Source organism: Diplotaxodon limnothrissa, linkage group LG6 (assembly GCF_057381915.1).
Source record: "Diplotaxodon limnothrissa isolate DT_005_m linkage group LG6, D_limnothrissa_male_GT1.1, whole genome shotgun sequence".
In the NCBI taxonomy this organism is placed as follows: Eukaryota; Metazoa; Chordata; class Actinopteri; order Cichliformes; family Cichlidae; genus Diplotaxodon; species Diplotaxodon limnothrissa.
In genome coordinates this window covers 20,108,647-20,128,315 of record NC_140601.1, presented here as the reverse complement: position 1 = coordinate 20,128,315, position 19,669 = coordinate 20,108,647, and the positions used below count along the sequence as shown (strand labels likewise).

Genomic DNA, 19,669 nt, shown 5'->3' with positions numbered 1-19,669 from the left:
TCAGTAACTGAAAAGGATGCTCTGCTAGGCTGAGATCAGATGACTGACTTGGGCATTTCTTTGCTTTGAGAAAGTTTCTTTTGTAGCTTCCTCTGCAGTATTCTTTCGGTGTAGCATTTAAGATAAGATAAGATAGAACTTTATTAATCCCTCGGGTGGGTTCCTCTGGGAAATTCGACTTCCAAAAAAAAGCACAGCAACGACCGAAGTTACAGTTACAGAATTGTTATATATATATATATATATATATATATATATATATATATATATATATATATATATATATATATATATATATATATATATATATATATATATATAAAAAACACCCAGCACGCCCCTGCGGGCGGTTTATCCTTCAAGCTCGGGTCCTCTACCAGAGGCCTGGGAGCTTGAGGGTCCTGCGCAGTATCTTAGCTGTTCCCAGGACTGCGCTCTTCTGGACAGAGATCTCCGATGTTTTTCCCGGGATCTGCTGGAGCCACTCGCCTAGCTTGGGAGTCACCGCACCTAGTGCTCCGATTACCACGGGGACCACCGTTACCTTCACCCTCCACATCCTCTCGAGCTCTTCTCTGAGCCCTTGGTATTTCTCCAGCTTCTCGTGTTCCTTCTTCCTGATATTGCTGTCATTGGGAACCGCTACATCGATCACTACGGCCGTCTTCTTCTGTTTGTCTACCACCACTATGTCCGGTTGGTTAGCCACCACCATTTTGTCCGTCTGTATCTGGAAGTCCCACAGGATCTTAGCTCGGTCATTCTCCACCACCCTTGGGGGCATCTCCCATTTTGACCTCGGGACTTCTAGGTTATACTCGGCACAGATGTTCCTGTACACTATGCCGGCCACTTGGTTATGGCGTTCCATGTATGCCTTGCCTGCTAGCATCTTGCACCCTGCTGTTATGTGCTGGATAGTCTCTGGGGCATCTTTACACAGCCTGCACCTGGGGTCTTGCCTGGTGTGATAGACCCCAGCCTCTATGGATCTTGTGCTCAGAGCTTGTTCTTGTGCTGCCATGATTAGTGCCTCTGTGCTGTCTTTCAGTCCAGCTTTGTCCAGCCACTGGTAGGATTTCTGGATATCAGCCACCTCCTCTATCTGCCGGTGGTACATACCGTGCAGGGGCCTGTCCTTCCATGATGGTTCCTCGTCTCCCTCCTCTTTCTTGGGTTTCTGCTGCCTGAGGTATTCACTGAGCACTCGGTCAGTTGGGGCCATCTTCCCAATGTATTCTTGGATGTTCCTTGTCTCATCCTGGACTGTGGTGCTGACACTCACCAGTCCCCGGCCCCCTTCCTTCCGCTTAGCGTACAGCCTCAGGGTGCTGGACTTGGGGTGAAACCCTCCATGCATGGTCAGGAGCTTTCTTGTCTTTATGTCAGTGGCTTCTATCTCCTCCTTTGGCCAGCTTATTACCCCAGCAGGGTACCTGATCACGGGCAGGGCGTATGTGTTGATGGCCCGGATCTTGTTCTTACCATTCAGCTGACTCCTCAGGACTTGCCTGACCCTCTGCAGGTACTTGGTGGTTGCAGCCTTTCTAGCGGCCTCTTCATGGTTCCCATTTGCCTGCGGGATCCCCAGGTACTTGTAACTGTCCTCTATGTCTGCAATGTTGCCTTCTGGTAGTTCAATCCCCTCAGTTCTGACTACCTTCCCTCTCTTTGTTACCATCCGACTACACTTCTCCAGTCCGAACGACATTCCAATGTCATTGCTGTATAGCCTGGTAGTGTGGATCAGTGAATCGATGTCTCGTTCACTCTTGGCATACAGCTTGATGTCATCCATGTACAGGAGGTGGCTGACAACTGCTCCGTTCCGTAGTCGGTATCCGTAGCCAGTCTTGTTAATGATCTCACTGAGGGGGTTCAGGCCTATGCAGAACAGCAGTGGGGACAGAGCATCTCCTTGGTAGATCCCGCACTTGATGGTAACTTGTGCTATGGGCTTGGAGTTGGCCTCTAGTGTTGTACGCCACATCCCCATTGAGTTCCTGATGAAGGCTCTTAGGGTCCCATTGATCTTGTACAATTCTAGGCATTCCAGTATCCAGCTGTGGGGCATTGAGTCATAGGCCTTCTTGTAATCAATCCAGGCAGTGCACAGGTTGGTCAGTCTGGTCTTGCAGTCTCGGCTGACTGTTCTGTCTACCAGTAGCTGGTGTTTTGCGCCTCTGGTATTCTTGCCAATTCCTTTCTGTGTCCCGCTCATGTATTGACCCATGTGCCTGTTCATCTTAGCCGATATGATGCCTGACAGGAGCTTCCATGTAGTACTGAGGCAGGTTACTGGTCGGTAGTTGGAGGGGACCGGTCCCTTCTTGGGGTCCTTGGGGATCAGGACCGTCCGGCCTTCAGTTAGCCATTCCGGGTGTCTTTCGTTAACTAGCAGCTGGTTCATTTGTGCTGCCAGACGCTCGTGGAGTGCAGTCAGCTTCTTCAGCCAGTAGGCGTGAACCATGTCGGGCCCTGGTGCTGTCCAACTCTTCATACTGGAGACCCTTTCTTGGATATCTGCCACTGTGATGGTTACTGGACCCTGTTCAGGGAGGTCGCTGTGGTCTGCCCTCAGATCCTCTAGCCACTGAGCATTGCCGTTATGGGTTGCATCCTTCTCCCATATGCTCTTCCAGTATTGCTCCGTCTCCAGCCTTGGTGGTGCTGTTCTCTTATTGTTCCCTTGCCACTGAGAGTACACCTTTGCTGGTTCTGTGGAGAACAGCTGGTTTATTCTCCTGCCTTCTATCTCTCTGGTGTACCTCCTCAAGCGGCTGGCCAAGGCTGTGAGTCTTTGCTTGGCAGTTTCCAAGGCCTCAGGTATGGACAACTTGCTGTATTTCTTAGGCACCTTATTTGTCGCACCTTTCTGCAACTCCGTTAGTTGGCTAACCTCCCTCCGTGCTACTTTGATCTTGCCCTCTAGCCTCCTTCTCCATGGAGGGTACTGCCCCTTGTGGCTGTTCAACTTGTAGCCAAGCATCTCACTGATCACTGCTGCCGTATTGTAGATCAGCTTGTTAGTGTCGGTAATCGTGGTTGTAGGTATTGCCCGTAGTGCTGCACGATCCTTCTCCTATCGCACTTGGGGCTATGTACCCAATCTCGGGTGGGGGTGATGATATCTCCCCCCTGACCTGGCGTCCTGACTCCCCCTTGCCGTAGCATTTGTGTTGTACCTCGTCAATCTCTAGCTGTGAGAGCAGTCCCTTCTTTCGAATGTTCGAATATATATATATATATATATATATATATATATATATATATATATATATATATATATATATATATATATATATATATATATATATATATATATATATATATATATATACACACACACACACACACACACACACACACACACACACACATATATAAATACAGAGACAAATATAAATAAAGTATACAAAGGGGATAAATAGAATAAATAGGAATAAAAAATAAAAATACAAGTGAATTGCACATTTCAAGTATTGAGTCTATTGCACTGTTGACTATTTACAAAAAGTATTGCACAAGGTATTGTACAGTGAGGTGAAGAGGCACTACAGCTTAGTTGTTCCCCCCTCCTTTGTCCTCCTGTTTCCTGTTTCCCCTCCCTCTCCCCTCCAGAGAGGAGTTAAACAGTTTGATGGCGTGTGGGACAAAGGAGTTTTTAAGTCTGTTAGTTCTTGTCTTGGGGAGAAGCAACCTGTCACTGAACAGACTCTTCTGGTTGTTAATGGCCGTGTGCAGAGGATGCCCAGCATTGTTCATAATGTCCAGCAGTTTCTTTAATGTCCTTTTCTCTGCCACTGTCACCAGAGTGTCCAGCTTCATGCCGACCACATTTGTCCAAATCTGAGCAATACAGCTTCAGAATTTATCCTGATTTATACATTTATAAACTATCCGTTAATACTGCCTCCTCCATGTCTGACAGATAATGTGGTACACCACATTTCTTCATTTGTTTTTCTCCTTCATACTTTTCCTATCATTCTGCTGATGCTGATCTTGGTTTCATCTGTTAAAATATTTTTTTCTTTTCAGGCTATTTTGTTCAGCAAAGTTTAATCTGACCTTCTTATTCTTGAGTGTAACCAGTGGTTTGCAACTTGTGGTCAACCTTCTGTATATTCAGGGTTCCATATTAGGACCATTGCTATTTTCTCTTTACATAAATAACCTTTGTGATAATTTGTCAAATGCAGCATTTCATCTTTATGCAGATGATACAATTATTTATTGTTCATCCCCTTCAGTAGCACAAACCCTGCAATTTCTGCAGTCTGCCTTTGATGTCTTTCAGTCCCATTTAACTCAACTTAAGTTGGTGTTAAATCCAGAGAAATCCAAGTTCATGTTATTCTCAAATGGCAAAGAGTTGTTAGCTACGTCTCCTAAGATTAAAACAATTCAAGGATCTGAAATTGAAATGGTCACATCTTACAAGTATCTAGGGATCATTATAGATCAGAATTTGTCATTTAAGACTCACATTCAAAGGCTTGTGTCGAAGTTAAAACTAAAACTAGGTTACTTTTTTAGAAACCAATCCTGTTTCTCCCTCCAAGTGAGAAAACATTTGATTCGTGCAACCTTTTTACCTTTATTGGATTATGGTGACCTGCTTTTTATGAATGCACCTGCCCAATACCTAAAGAGGTTGGATACTGTGTACCATTGTGCTTTACGTTTTATTACTGGCTATGGAAGTCGTGTACATCATTGTTCTTTGTATGCTGCTACTAAATGTCTATCTTTGCATATTCGTAGACTCTCCCATTGGTTGATTTTTATCTATAAATCTCTCCTTGGGCTGGTTCCATCTTATTTATGTGTTTATATGTGTAAAAACCACAACCAATACAACCTTCGTTCGAACAAAATCATACAATTGATTGTCCCAAAAATCAGAACAGAATTGGGCAAAAGGGCTTTTAAATACGCTGCCCCTGCTTCCTGGAATAATCTGCAGAAGGAACTGAAATTATCAGAATTGGTTACCTTGGGAGAGTTTAAGTCTGTCTTAAAGGAACGAGAGAACAGCTCTTTTACTCAGTGTGATTGTTTTTAAATGTACTCTTAATTTGATCTGTTATTGTATATTTTACACATGTTTGTATGGGATATTGTATTTGTTTTAAATGTTATATACCTATGTGGTATGTGACTTTTGTTGCTATGATGCCAGGTCTCTCTTGTAAATGAGATTTTTAATCTCAATGAGATTTTTACCTGGATAAATAAAGGATTAATAATAATTAAAAAAAATTCAATCAAATTTTATACAGCGCCAAATCACATATTGTAAGGTGGACCCTACAATAGTACATATAGAGAAAAACCCAACAATCATATGACCCCCTATGAGCAAGCACCTTGGCGACAGTGGGAAGGAAAAACTCCCTTTTAACAGGAAGAAACCTCCGGCAGAACCAGGCTCAGGGAGGGGCGGGGCCATCTGATGTAACTGGTTCAGGGGAGAGAAGGAAGACGGGACAATATAGAGTGCAGATGTTAATGTTATGTTTAACTCCTCAACTGTTTTCTTAACTCAGATGTTGTGAAGTTGTTATTCTGGAAATAATTCTGCCATTATGCACTTTAGTGATCTTTTGTGGTCTTTCAGTGGTTTTGATGTCTCTCTCTAGTGTATTCATTCTTTTTAATAATGGTCCACATTTTTCATTTGATCACTCTTAAAGTTTTTGCTATCTCTCTGATAGGTTTATTTGAGGTTTTCAGCCTAATAATGGTTTTCTTTACTTTTATCAACATCTCTTTGGATCTCAGATTATGAGTTCCAGTGAAAAGGAATCAAACGCAAGGTCAGTATGTGGAATCAACAATCTTTAATCTGCTTAATTTGTAATGAAATGCTAAGGGAAGATGCCTCACCTGCTATGACCATTAAACTGCTTGCCAGTCAACTTTCCAATAATATTTGAGCATCTACAATCAATCAATCAATCAAGGCTTTATTCACCACATGCAGATTGCCCCTAAATGGGGTCTATGCACAAAAATGGCTGTAATCCCTAAACAGTTAATCCAGAACGTTTGTTAAACCCCTTAAATTCAAGCTGAAAGTCTTGCTGACAGCTGAAAATTCACTGCCCTGGTGTACCGAGGCAAGATTGCAAAAGAGCAAAACTGTCTAAAACATAATAAACAAAAAGTACAGAAAAAAAGTAGTGAAAGGACAGAGTCTGCTTTTAAGGAATGATTTTTAAAGATTAGTCACTGGATTAAAATGCCCTTTAAGCATAGGCTTTATAATTCAGAGAAGATTGCAGACCTGTAGCTATGACAACCCAACAATGCTAAACTCTCCTGTGCACGTCACAATGAGCGCCCAAATTGCTGTGTATCGTAACAAGACACTTTCTGTTCTTCAGAGAGGGTTGGAGTTAACTTTAGAAAATGTGGTTTGGTCTTCGATAATCATTCCCCCCCCCCAAAAAAAAAAAAAAAAAAAAAATGGAAGCGACTGAATGAAACCTTAGCCTGACAATACTGCTGTATATCCAGACATACAGACATACAATACAGTGGCAGAAATAGAAATTAATATGGAGCCCGTCTTTGGTTTGGGCTGATGAACCACACTGTGAGTTAAATGTCACAGTGAGCAATGTGAGGCATCCAAGAATGGCTTAATGACACTTTGGCATTTCACTGGCCTGGCAGTGATGAGCCTAAACCTGAGCCACAGGAAAACTTCAGCACTGGATTTTCATGCTCATCTATCCTCTAACAGTTATGGTACAAGGCTGGAGAAAACAAACAAGGAAACGCCAACGCCCACCCCACCCTCGCACCGCCGCTTAATATACTCACTTCAGAACAGCAGCGTTGTACATCTTGGAGAAAGCTTGATGACAAGGTCAGTGAGTGCCTGAGTGACTGAACATGATTATTACTGTGCTGGGATGCTCACATATCAACCGACAGTCTGTGGTGTCTGAGCATAATTTCGAAAAGAGAATCTCATTTCATCTGCAAAGTCTGCACTCAGACAAAGAAAAGACAGGCATAATTGAGGTCATGATCTGAGAAAAACGCTGACAACAAATACCCAACAGAGCAGATACACACATACACACACACACTCAGAAGATTTTAAAACGGAAACTTTCCAGCTTCTCACGTAATTCCTGTTTGAATTTTGGCGACACAGCAGTTGCCATCATTACTATTGCGCTATTTGTGCTGACACATCTAGACGTGCACTTTAACAACTGACCCGACCAGACATAATGCATTATGACCACCTGCCTAACAACTACCAACTTAGTTTATGTGCTAATGCTGCAGCACTGAAGGTCAAAATTTAGACATAACATAATTTGTCAACAACTGATTGCAACATCCACATTTCTAATTGTTTCATAATCTAAACTTCCTTAAAGTTGTTAAGTGCACAGCAAAGTTCTGAGTCTGCAGTGACATTCACTATTAATGAAACTTTTGCATAAGTCCAATAATAATAATAATAATAATACCAATAGAAATTTAATTTTCCTCAGCTTGAGAAGTTGAAAAGTATGTGTCAACAGTGGCCCAGTTAGAAAGTAACCTCAGGAAACTGTGTGAGAAGAGAAGTAGAGCTTGTTTTCCCCTATTCAGTCACTCAGACCAAGCTGACTGGACAGCAGCTGTCGAGTGAGATGGATGTCTGTTCACTATGAGGGCTGAGAAACTGCTGACAGAGCCTCCTGCTCTCTTACTAAAAAAAAAAAAAAAAGAGGGCAACAGAGAAAATCATATTTGGAACTGCAGGTTACAACCAGGAAACCGCCAAACTGACTGCATGCATCATTTTTATTAGATTTTAAGAGTTTTACTTTGGATTTGGAAGAGATTTGGGCTTGAACTTCCCTCCATTCAGACTGTAAACTTGGTTTGGCATGTACTCAAAGTGTTAGCAGTCCCTTCATTTATGAGAGTGACATTTCAACACAATGCACTCACGCCTGAATGTTTTCAGAGCAAGAGGTGGGGTACGCGTAGATGCGGTCACAGATCAATGCCACCACCCATACAAATGAGCCTGGGCTGACTGAGAAAGATTAGAGCAATCACTTGGGCACACAGCAGATAGGGCTGACAAGAATGTTTGTGAGCTTTCTGGACATGATGCATTCATGTGTGAAAGGCAAACAGGATTGCTCCACAAATACTAAACAAAGACAAAAGACCCACGTGAAACACAGGATCACATCAATAAACACTCGTCAGAAAAGCATCAACACTTTTTATGGTGAACACGACTGGTATACGCTCACTGGCCACTTTGTTGGGAACACTGTACTAGTACCAAGTTGGATTCTCTTTTGCCTTCAGAACATGATGGAGCCCTCCTTGGATGATGTTTACACCATATTCTGACCCTACCACCCTAATGTGGCAGCAGAAATTGGCAAAATGTTGCCTAATCCGCTGAGTAAATTTTTTAATTTATTATTTATTTATTTTGGTGAACATGTGTGAATTTTAGCCTTAGCTTCCTGTTCTGACAGGAATTGCACTCGATGTGGTCTTCTGCTACTGTACCCATCTGTTCCAAGGTTTGATGTCATTTGTCGTATTTTCAGAGATGATCTTCTGGTTGTAACGAGTGCTTATTTGCATTATCAGCTGGAAGTAGTCTGCCTATTTTCCTCTGGCCAGAGAACTGCTGCTAGCTGGATATTTTCTCTTTCTCAGAACAGCCTGTCTAGCTTCAACAACTATGCCATGATTAAAATCACTTAAGCCACTTTTCTTCCCCATTCTGATCTTCATTTTGAACTCCAGCAGGTTGACCTTGTCTGCATGTCTAAATGCACTATTGCTGTCATGTGATTGACTAATTAGAAACTTCTATTAACAAGCAATCAGACAACTGTAATAAAATATTAAAGTGCATATGTTTCATGTTAATTATCCATACCTGTGTTTTCCTATATCCAAGAAGAAAAATAACATATAGCACATGCTCCTGGGTAAAGTGAAAGAGTTTCGTTTGAGCCTAATATTGTGTTGGTCTCCCTTTTGCTTCCCAAACAACCTTGGTTCATCGAGGAATGGACTACATTAGACCACTGAAGGTGTGTAGTGGTATCTGGCACTAAGATGTTAGCAACAGAACTTTTAAGTCGTGTTTGCGAGTCGGGACCTCCATGGATCAGAGTTGTTTGTCCAGCACATTTCTCAGATTCTAGATCACGGTTTCACCACTGTTCCTTCCTTGGAACGCTATTAATAGACCATTGCAAACTGGTAAGACCCCAAAACAGCCACAGTTTTGAAGATGCACCAGTAGTCTAGCCATCCCAGTTTGGCCCTTTTCCAGTTTGGTCAAATCCTTCCGTTTGCCTTTTTTCCTGCTTCTAACACATCAATTTTTGACTAAATCTTTACCTACTACCTAATATATTCCACTCACAAACAGGTACCATAATGCAGAGATAATCAGTGTTGTTCACTTCACCCATCAATGGTCATGTTTTGCCCAATAAGTAAATACTGCAAGACAGTTTGTAACAACATTTTAAAAGGAATCCTATAAAAAAGCTGTTGTGAATCATGCATCAAAATGTATTCATAACTTTGGGAGAATCTGGATATCAAAGATTGGGTTGTCATGAACTCTTTCTGATCTTAAAATAATTCCAGAGGGCCTTGCAGTTGATATGAAAAATCACACCAAAGGCAAGAGCTCCAACTTCATGTCCAAGGTGTAGAGGCAAAAAAGCATGGACATGACTGAGAGGTTCAGGCTCAGTGTCAAACTGCTCTACTGCCGTTTGAGTCACTGTAGCCAAAATGTTACTATTTGTCAGTGCTGGTAAGATAAGTTCATGTCGGGAACCAAGTTGCTTAAAATGATGTGCAAAATATAAAGAAAACCTGCATCCTATGATTGTCTCACAATAAAGCAAAACGAAAGAACAACAAAATAAAGAAAAAAAAAACAACAGCTGAAAATAATAAAGAAATATACCAATTATTTAATCTTAGTCTGGGAAATAGAAAAATTTAAACATTATTATAATGTTTTTTATATTTCACAGGATAACCTTTACATTAATGTCACAGAGCGGACAGTAATGATTAAAAAAGGATGGTTCGCTGGTCTGCAACTTAAACACAACATGGGCTACAAAGTATGCCAGTGTGCGTGAGTGTGGGGTGAACAATTTCCCCAACTCTTGTTAAAAGGTCAGCTGGAGTCATTTTGCTTCTCTATTATCACATCCTGATTAGTTAAGACAACTGATGTTGAGTTAGTGAGTCAGTTTAGTTTCTCATGCAGTGTGGAAGTAGCAAGAATCATAGAAACATAGAAAAGTTTTTCACAAGTAAAATCTAACTCACAGTCTAATTACACTGCAGATAAAAGTACAAGTCATACACTGATTTTGACCTATTACTACAAAAATAATATTACTCAATATATCACTGAAGCAGATTGTTAGTCTGTATTTTCTTATATAATTACATTTACATAATTTTTACCATGAGACATTTTCTGTATTATTAGTATTTTATTACAAAATTAACTTAACAAGGCAGCAAATGAGCAGACACAGGGGATGCGATTAATTTAATTAATTAGTACATGCCCTTTTTTGCGAGGCCCCCCTTTGTTTTACAAGAAAAATGTTTGTGCCCCCGGGCGCACGCCCGCGTGCACGCACGAACACATCCTCCAACCACACACACCCATATTTTGCTCCACTGCGGATTATTTCACATGTCAAACATTTAGTAAACAATTAAGCAAATACAAGTAATCAGCAATAAATTAGAGGTAGTAATAAAATAAACTAGGCCTACTAACTAATTTGCGCTACTTCCATAACTACAGGGGTATTTTTGAAAACGCAGCTGTTTCGTCCACATGTAAACGGCGTTTCGAATCACCAAAAACGGAGATTTTTTGCGTTTACGTGTGGACGAGGAATACAGAGTTCGTCATGCAACGTCAAAGGTATGTGCCTTTTTTCACGTCACGCTGTGCGCCACGTTATTGTTTACATGAGATAAATTGCAGAATGGCAGATAGAGACAAAATACTGTTAATCTGACTATCTGCAGGTTTTACACGCTTACATATACACGCAGTTACTGTCCCTCTATTTAGAAAGGCAGAGGCATCACGTTGTGATTATTTTATGTGCAGTTGTTTTTTTCCTGTGTAATAATATTCAACATTGCTATCAATACATTTTTCAAAAAAATGCCTCTCTGTGCAAAATGGGTTCAAAAACAACTGTAGGATACTGTTTGTCTGTGATTTGAACCGGGGGAACAAATCGTGGCAGAAACGGCCTGATGTTATTTGGATCCCGCTCTAACTTTACTGTACAAAGAGCTAACATCTCCAAAATGTCAGGAGTAGTTAGTCGTTACAACAACTGTTTCTGAACTAAAAATCAAGAATGTGGGATCCTGTTTGTCCGTGATTTAAACAGCCCAGCGCTGCTCCCGACGAAGGGAAAACCAATTCTGCAGGGGAGACCTACCTTGGCACTTGTGCAGGTGAAACCAAAGGGAAAACATGCTTCACCAGATTTTCTAGTCTTTGGCTTAAAATGAAGTTGGTTTGGAAACATATTCAGCGATGCTTCATCTCCTACTTTGCGTTTGTGTGGCCGCTCCGTAGCAGTGTCCAAGCGTTTTTGTTTTCCTTTTCATACCCCCCCCTGCGATGGCTCTGCACCCCCCCCCCTAGTAGTGGTGCAACGATATTCGTATCGATATTGAACCGTTCGATACAGTGCTTTCGGTTCGGTACGCATATGTATCGAACAATACAACATTTGTAATTTATTTTATCAACTTTCCTTCTGACGATGCTGTCTGTGTTGAGCGCTCAGTGAATCTGCGTTCGACTACTCCGCCTAGGCTGCACTGTTGAGCGCAGATCCACTGAGCGCTCAACACAGACAGCATAGTCAGAAGGAAGAGCGCAGGGCAAGCTAGCAAGACAGAAGTTAAGCTCTCCTTGCAACATGGACCTCCCCCATTCAGATCTGGCGTTTGGAATTATTTTGGTTTTCATGTGACGTATGACCCTGAAGGTAAGCGAGTCATGGACTAAAGTAAAACAGTATGTTGGATGTGCCGTGCAATGCTCAATTACATGGGTGGGAGCTAGTGTGTTAGCGTAGTTAGCTCGTTAACGTGTTGGCCGTCTAGCCCCATGCACGGGGCGATCGGCGGTAGCTCGTTAACGGAGATTTGCCGTGTTGTGGCGTTAAGGTCATTTCGACGAGATTAACCTGAAAGCACTAGTGGGAACACAACGAATATGACTGCACATTTACGCCGACATCATCCTAGTGCAAAGACAAAAACAACAAGCATGCTACTAACTTTAGCTGAGTCATTTAGACAGCTGTTAGCACATGATTCTCCTTATGCTGCTGAGAATATAGCCCAGAAGAAGCGGATAGTATAGCTTTTATTTTGGAAAGAGACATTTCTCTGTAATAAACTCTCTTTTCCAAAGATGAGTGATTCCTCAATCAGATACAGGGCTTGCAATATCGCTAGCCCGACGTCCTGGAGCTAGCGATTTTTTCAGTCGGGCTACCAAAATCTATCTCTTCCCTGCCCGTCGGGCTATTGTAGGAAGGAAAAATATATGTCAATGCTTTTGCATTCTTTCAGAAATGTAGCTGGGTAATTATGTCATTGGCATCGGTGAGCCACTGTCAATATGTGACATATTGAAATCGCGTTTGAATTTGCGCTTGTTTTTTGCTTTCACTTTGCAATCGTGCGAACTGTGTATAGAGAGCGACAGCACTGATCTGTGAGTGATGAAAATTTGTGCACCAATTCCTCTGACATCGTCTTATTAATCGTTAGCTTACTATGCAAACATGACAAGTGAAATCTCCCGCAGCAAGCTTAAACATGTGAGAGGTTGATCGCGCAGAGAATCGCTGAGCTTATGTGAGTGCGTGTGTAAAAGCATTTCAGTTCTGCTGAGCCAAATAAGACAGGTCAGGGTGAAGAAGTGACAGCCAAAGAAAAGCTTACCACAAAACGGAGAAGTTATGACAAATGAGACTATAAGGCAAAAAGAAAGTGCAGCTTTATGGTTTCATGGACAAAATAATTTCTGTGGCTGCAATATGACGAGCTAAATAACCAGGGCTGCACATAAGTGGTCCGCAGGTGCGCATTCGCTGTCAAAATAAAAAACGCGCACAAGGGTTAGGGTAAAATTTAAAAACTGTACTTTTGAGTTAAAATATATATTTATAATTTTAATAAATGACAAATTAAAAAGGCATGAACATTTTTTTTTGTATCGAAAAAATATCGAACCGTGACACCAAAGTATCGAACCGAACCGAACCGTGAATTTTGTGTATCGTTGCACCCCTACCCCCTAGGGGCCGGGCCCCACGCTTTGGGAAGCTCTGCCTTAAGGTATTGTAGGTACATCAAGGTTAAAAACATTTAAGTTAGTCAATTGCTAGGCAGTTGCTAGGCAACTTTAAATTTAGACCTTTTGTCCCCCTTGCAATTTATGTGTATGAGAGTAAAACTCACCAGGTCTGTTTTGGGCATGTCCTGGTAGTCAGACGAGTAGTATGTTGACGTTTTCGCAAAGCCATTGTCGCCCGCAACCTTTGGAGGCTGAGCATGTTGTCGGTATGTTGCACTCTTTGGGGTCCAGCAGAACAGGCTGATGGACTCACGGACACAGCGCTCAATGTCAATTTCTGCACACCACAAATAACAGGAGACAAACAATATTAAAAAAATGTTACTTGTCAGTGCATGAGGCCCTCCCAGTCAAAGAGTAATATACTTTTGAACAACAGAGTACTCTTCATATACTTTCTGATGGATTTTGTATAAGAAAAATCATATATTCTTTATGCTCACCCAGCTAGCCAAAGAACTGCTGATGTATACATGCAGCCTAATCATGATCAATGCATTTTTTTTTTTTTTGCAGTACTTAGCTACTAAGCTGCTCTGTCAGGCTCTAGGACAGAGCATCGTGACACATGGCTAACATAAATAACACGTATCATAGTAAATTATTCATATTTTACTCTAATGTTGTCCTGCCCTTCGGAAAAAGGTGCAGATCCATCAGGTGCAAAACCAATAAACTAAAGAACAGCTTCTACCGCCTGTCAGAACCATTAATGCAAATTAAGAGTGTGAACAGACTTTATTCTGTCGCTGCAATTGACTCTGTTGCTGCCATTCCCTGTGAAATATTTTGGTCCTTCCTTTTTCTGTGCAATATTTTGGTTTCTGTGCAATATTCTAGCAGATGTGCAATTACCATCCCCATCCTTAATGGCCATAGCCCTTCCACCCTATTTATTATATTATATTATTGCCCTTGTACATACCCCCCCAGAATGTTTCTGTAACTCATACACTGTGTATATAGTGTACTTCTATTGTTGTACTTAAATTGTTTTTCTTCTTTGTATATTGTTTTCTGTACTTCACACTTTTGTGGTCTTGGTACCTAATTTCCTTGTGAAGGCAAATGCACAATGACAATAAAAAGGTTCTAAGTTCTATTTAGCTTATTATTATAGAATCACTATATTTGACACTATTGGAAATTCTGTGTAGTTCTGCAGGTCTTAAACTGGGCAATTGGCAAAAAAACCCATTTAGAATATAAATATCACTGCTAAATAAAATGCCAAAGCTTTACTATACTCAGCCTGAGAAAACATGAATGTTTGTAGTACTTGCCTTATTAATAGTAGTAAGTTAAGCATTACATGTAAAACAAATCAAAGAACTGCTAATTTCTGCATTCTAAGTTAACACCAACATCTTATTTAAGCAAACTGTTTAACTCCTTTGTAAGAATATGAATGAATTATTTAAAAAAATAAGTGGTTCTTTCTCTCAACTCACATATAAAGCCTGAGAGATTATGTAAATGTAGTGTGGGAGGTTTGGTCAAAGAAGTGAGCAGTTTGACCTTGGCATTTTGCTGCCATTAATAGTCTTAAGTAGTCATCCAGCAGCGCCAGTGGCTCCTTCAGATAATAACTGCCCATCGTTTAGCAGCCGCTTCTCATCTGAGCTCTTGTCTAGCAAAATTTCTACTCTTCCTCCCGATGCCTCTGTACTATTATAAACCCTTTCTGCTTCTTGTGTTGAGAATAGAGAGGATTAGGGAACAGGGAGTCACTGGATTAGCCAAGGATTTGGATAAATTAGGAATTCTTTCCCTTGCAATCTCTTACACTGACAGCCTCTCTTTTTCACCCCTCTTTTCCGTGGCTAATAAGCAAGACTGGCTAATGAGCACTCCTTGCTATGACCTGCACCTGGCCAAGGCTCAAGTGAAACTATATACAAGATATATCTTTTCCCCTCATCTGTCCCGCCGCAGTGTCAAGGTTAGGGGGTTGTTAGCTCTCCTGGGCTAGCACCTCAGAAACTCAGTTACAAGGTCCATTCTGGTGAGAAAAAAAATGCTCGAGGTCTGAGATTCCTCACCGACAGGCTTGCAGGCAGTTCTGGGAAATGCATTTTCCCTCCCTAGAGCTATGAATGCTGCATCCAATCACTCCTGATACTAAAAGAGGCAGAAATGAAGAAGAGGAGATTGATAGCTGCTTTAATAAGCCCTGGGCTCAGCTGGGGCATTTTCACACAGCCAATTTTGTTAAGAAGTCAATTTTTCTTTTTTGTCAGAAGAAATTACATTTATGTAATTATGTATAGGTGTTGAGTGTGGGCTGTGACTTGTTGCCACAAATGGAAGAGTAGCATGATTAGTTAAGAGCAACTCAAAGGCCTTTTGGAATTGGACGATAGCTAATGTAAGATGGAACTTACAAGCATGAAGATGAGAGACCAGTCATTTCAAAGAAGTATAGAGCATTTGTTTCAACCCATTATGTTGTAACGAACACACTATGAAATTGATGAAATGATGAATCCCAGTGCATCCCAGGTAGTCCCCAAGTAAGCAATGCACACACACACAGCCGTCCAACTTGATGCCTTCGCTCTCCACGTTCACCAATGACACTGTCGCTAGGGACTCATGACGGGGGACATGGACCCGTACAAAGCCGCGTCATATAACGTGCGGAGGGCGGTGAAAGAGGCGAAGCAGCGCTACGGGAGGAAACTAGAGTCACAACTCCAACAGAGTGACTCTAGGAGCCTGTGGCGGGGACTAAGGACAATAACGGACTATAAAGCACCAACAACCGGTATGACGAACGCGGCCGTGACTCTGGCAGACGAGCTGAACACTTTCTATGCTCGCTTCGAGGCTGCAGCTAAGGTCTCCAACAATGCTAGTGTTAGCGGCGCTAACGGCTGCAGACAGGAAGATACTGCCAGCACCGGAAACGTGCTCGTCATCTCCGAGCATGAAGTAAGGAGAGCCTTCAAGAGAGTGAACACCAGGAAAGCAGCAGGACCAGACGGCATCCCAGGTCGTATCCTAAGAGACTGCGCATACCAGCTAGCTCCTGTGTTCACTGAGATATTCAACATCTCTCTATCTCAGTCGGTGATCCCCACATGCTTCAAAGAGTCCATCATTGTTCCTGTCCCGAAGAAACCCCACCCTGCTTCTCTCAATGACTATCGCCCTGTAGCCCTCACCTCAGTAGTGATGAAGTGCTTTGAACGCCTGGTCAGAGACTTCATCATTTCTTCACTACCAGACACACTGGACCCACTACAGTTCGCTTACCGTCCAAATCGTTCCACAGACCATGCCATCTCTCATCTCCTCCACACATCACTCACTCACTTGGACACTAGAAGGGGGAATTATGTTAAAATGCTCTTCATAGACTACAGCTCTGCATTTAACACCATAATTCCCTCCACACTCACCACCAAGCTGGAGCATCTGGGACTCAGCTCATCTATGTGTCAGTGGATCTCCAACTTCCTAACTGGCAGACCACAGGCAGTAAGGATGGGCGGACATGTCTCAGCCTCCACCACTCTCAGCACTGGAGCCCCCCAGGGGTGTGTTCTGAGCCCCCTGCTGTACTCTTTGTACACATATGACTGTGTGGCCACTACCAGCTCCACCACCATCATCAAGTTTGCTGACGACACCGTCGTGGTGGGCCTGATCTCTGATAACAACGAGACGGCCTACCTGAAGGAGATTAGGAATCTGGAGAACTGGTGCCAGAGGAACAACCTCCTTCTAAACGTCAGTAAGACAAAGGAGCTGATAGTGGACTTCAGCACTAAGCAGGAGAGGAACTACCAGACCCCCGTCATCAACGAGTGCCCAGTGGAGAGAGTGGACAGCTTCAAATACCTCGGAGTTCACATCACGCAGGACCTGTCATGGTCCTGTCACATCAACACCGTGGTGAAAAAGGCCCGACAGCGTCTCTACCACCTCAGACGCTTGAGAGACTTCCAACTGCCCTCCAAGGTGCTCAGGAACTTTTACTCGTGCACCATAGAGAGCATCCTGGCGGGAAACATCTTAACCTGGTTCGGGAACAGCACCATGCAGGACAGACGAGCTCTACAGAGGGTTGTGCGGTCAGCTGAGCGCACCATCCGCTCCGAGCTCCCTGACCTGCACTCAATCTACAGCAGGCGGTGCTGGACCAAGGCCAGGAAGATCGTGAAGGACCTCAGCCATCCCAACAACAGACTGTTCTCTCTGTTGAGGTCAGGAAAGCGATTCCGCTCCCTGAAGACCAACACAGAGAGACTGAGGAGGAGCTTCTTCCCGCAGGCGATACGGTCTCTCAATCACACCACCACACAGTACTGACCCACACATATGGTTCTTACACACACACTGGACTTTCTGGACTTTGTTTTTGCACAACACTGGTCACTATATTCTTCATTTCCGGTTAATACTTGTACAGCTGCTGTTATTGTGTATATATTTATTTATATTTAGATTTCTTCATACATTCTTATATAGTTCTATATTGTGTATTGTGTATTTTGTTGTACAGTTATTTTATTTTCAACTTTAATTTATATATTTATCTTTATCTTATTCTTCCCAGTTAAATTTACCCTTCATTCTAATTTGTGTTGTACAGTTATTTCATTTTTAACCTTAATTTATATTTTATTCCTTCCTAGTTAAATTTACCCTTTTTAATTTTTCATATTTATTTCCTATCTTATTCATAGCCTTTTCCTTTTTTTGTTCTCTTTAGGTCACGAGCAGTTGTCCAAGCATTTCACTACATATCGTACTGTGTATGACTGTGTACGTGACAAATAAAATTTGAATTTGAATTTGAAATTTAGTTCACCACTGTTCCTTTCTCGGATCACTTTTGATAGATGCTGACCCAGTCAACTAGCCATCACAATTAGGCCCTTGCAAAACTCGCTCAAATCCTTGTACTTGCCCATTTCTCCTGTTTCTAACACATCAAAATGTTCACTTGTTCGTTATTATCAGTAACCAATATCTCAGTATACAATTTAAACTGAGATATTGGTTGACTGTATCTGTGAATCCTGCATCAAAACTTATTCATAATGTTTGCAGAATACAGTGGGGCGATCGTGGCTCAAGAGTTGGCAGTTCGTCTTCTAACCTTCTAATCGGAAGGTTGCCGGTTCGAGCCCCGTTGTGTCCTTGGGCCCCCTGACCACTGGTGGTGGTCAGAGGGCCCAGTGGTGCCAGTGTCCGGCAGCTTCGCCTCTGTCAGTGCGCCCCAGGGCAGCTATGGCTACAATGTAGCTTGCCATCACCAGTGTGTAAATGGGTGGATGACTGACTGTAGTGTAAAACGCTTTGGCGTCCATAGGGACTAAGTAAAAGCCCAATACAAATACAGGCCACTTACCATTTACAGAAATCAAAGATTGGGTTGTCATGAACTATTTTTGTTCTTAAAATGTAACATGATTCCAGAGGGCCTCACGCTCATATAAATAATCACACCAAAGGCAAGCCTCCAGAGGCTTTCTGTTTATGCCTGATGGGTCAGAGCCGCTGCTTAGGCTGCTGCCCCCGCGACCCGGCCCCGGACAAAGCGGATGAAAATGGATGGATGGATGGATGGATGGATGGGTCAGAGCTCTTCTGGTAGTGCAATGACATCTACACAATAGTGAAGTAGTGTAGTTTATTATTGTGATTACTTAATGTACACTTATAGCAGTTGCTTAGGTCCATGATTTACACTGTGAGTATATAGCTGTAAGTTGTTCAGATATCATTATTGGAAAGTTTGCATAATTATTTCTTTACCCAGTCAATATATGTCACTACTTACCCACCATCTCGCACTAAGAAATCAATCTTAGCTGATCTGAAGTCTTCAGTATTACTGGTATTATTCAGTATTAGATTTAGAAGAGTTATAGAAGTGCCTATCTTGTAAAGACAGCTCAGTATTGACAATAATATCCTGCAAACAAGTGAGCTCACTCCAAGTTGTGTCACAAGAATGAGAAGGATTCTTCAAATGGTTTGATTGCACTGTTGCTTCTTGTGAATCAATCTGTCTGAGATATTTGGCTGAAAACAGAAGAAATACTTTTGAGAAGTAAAGCCTTGATTTCTTTTCTTAGACTTTTAGAAGTCTAGAAAATTAGAAAATCAAATCTAAACAAGGTATAAAAATGTTTAGTTTTGAATGAATCAAATGAATCAATTGCAATTGTGGCTACAAAGTCAGGCTGCACTTGACACACAGAAATA

The 19,669-nt window shown here is 42.1% G+C and overlaps 1 protein-coding gene across 1 annotated transcript in view; it reads right to left on the bottom strand.

Moving 5' to 3' along the window:
• Positions 1–19,669, bottom strand: part of tbck (TBC1 domain containing kinase) — a 61,189-nt gene that overhangs the window by 15,103 nt on the left and 26,417 nt on the right. Inside the window, exon 22 of the mRNA XM_085355852.1 lies at positions 13,552–13,724. Within this exon, the coding sequence (XP_085211978.1) occupies positions 13,552–13,724 (173 nt within the window). The remainder of the gene's footprint in view (positions 1–13,551; positions 13,725–19,669) is intronic.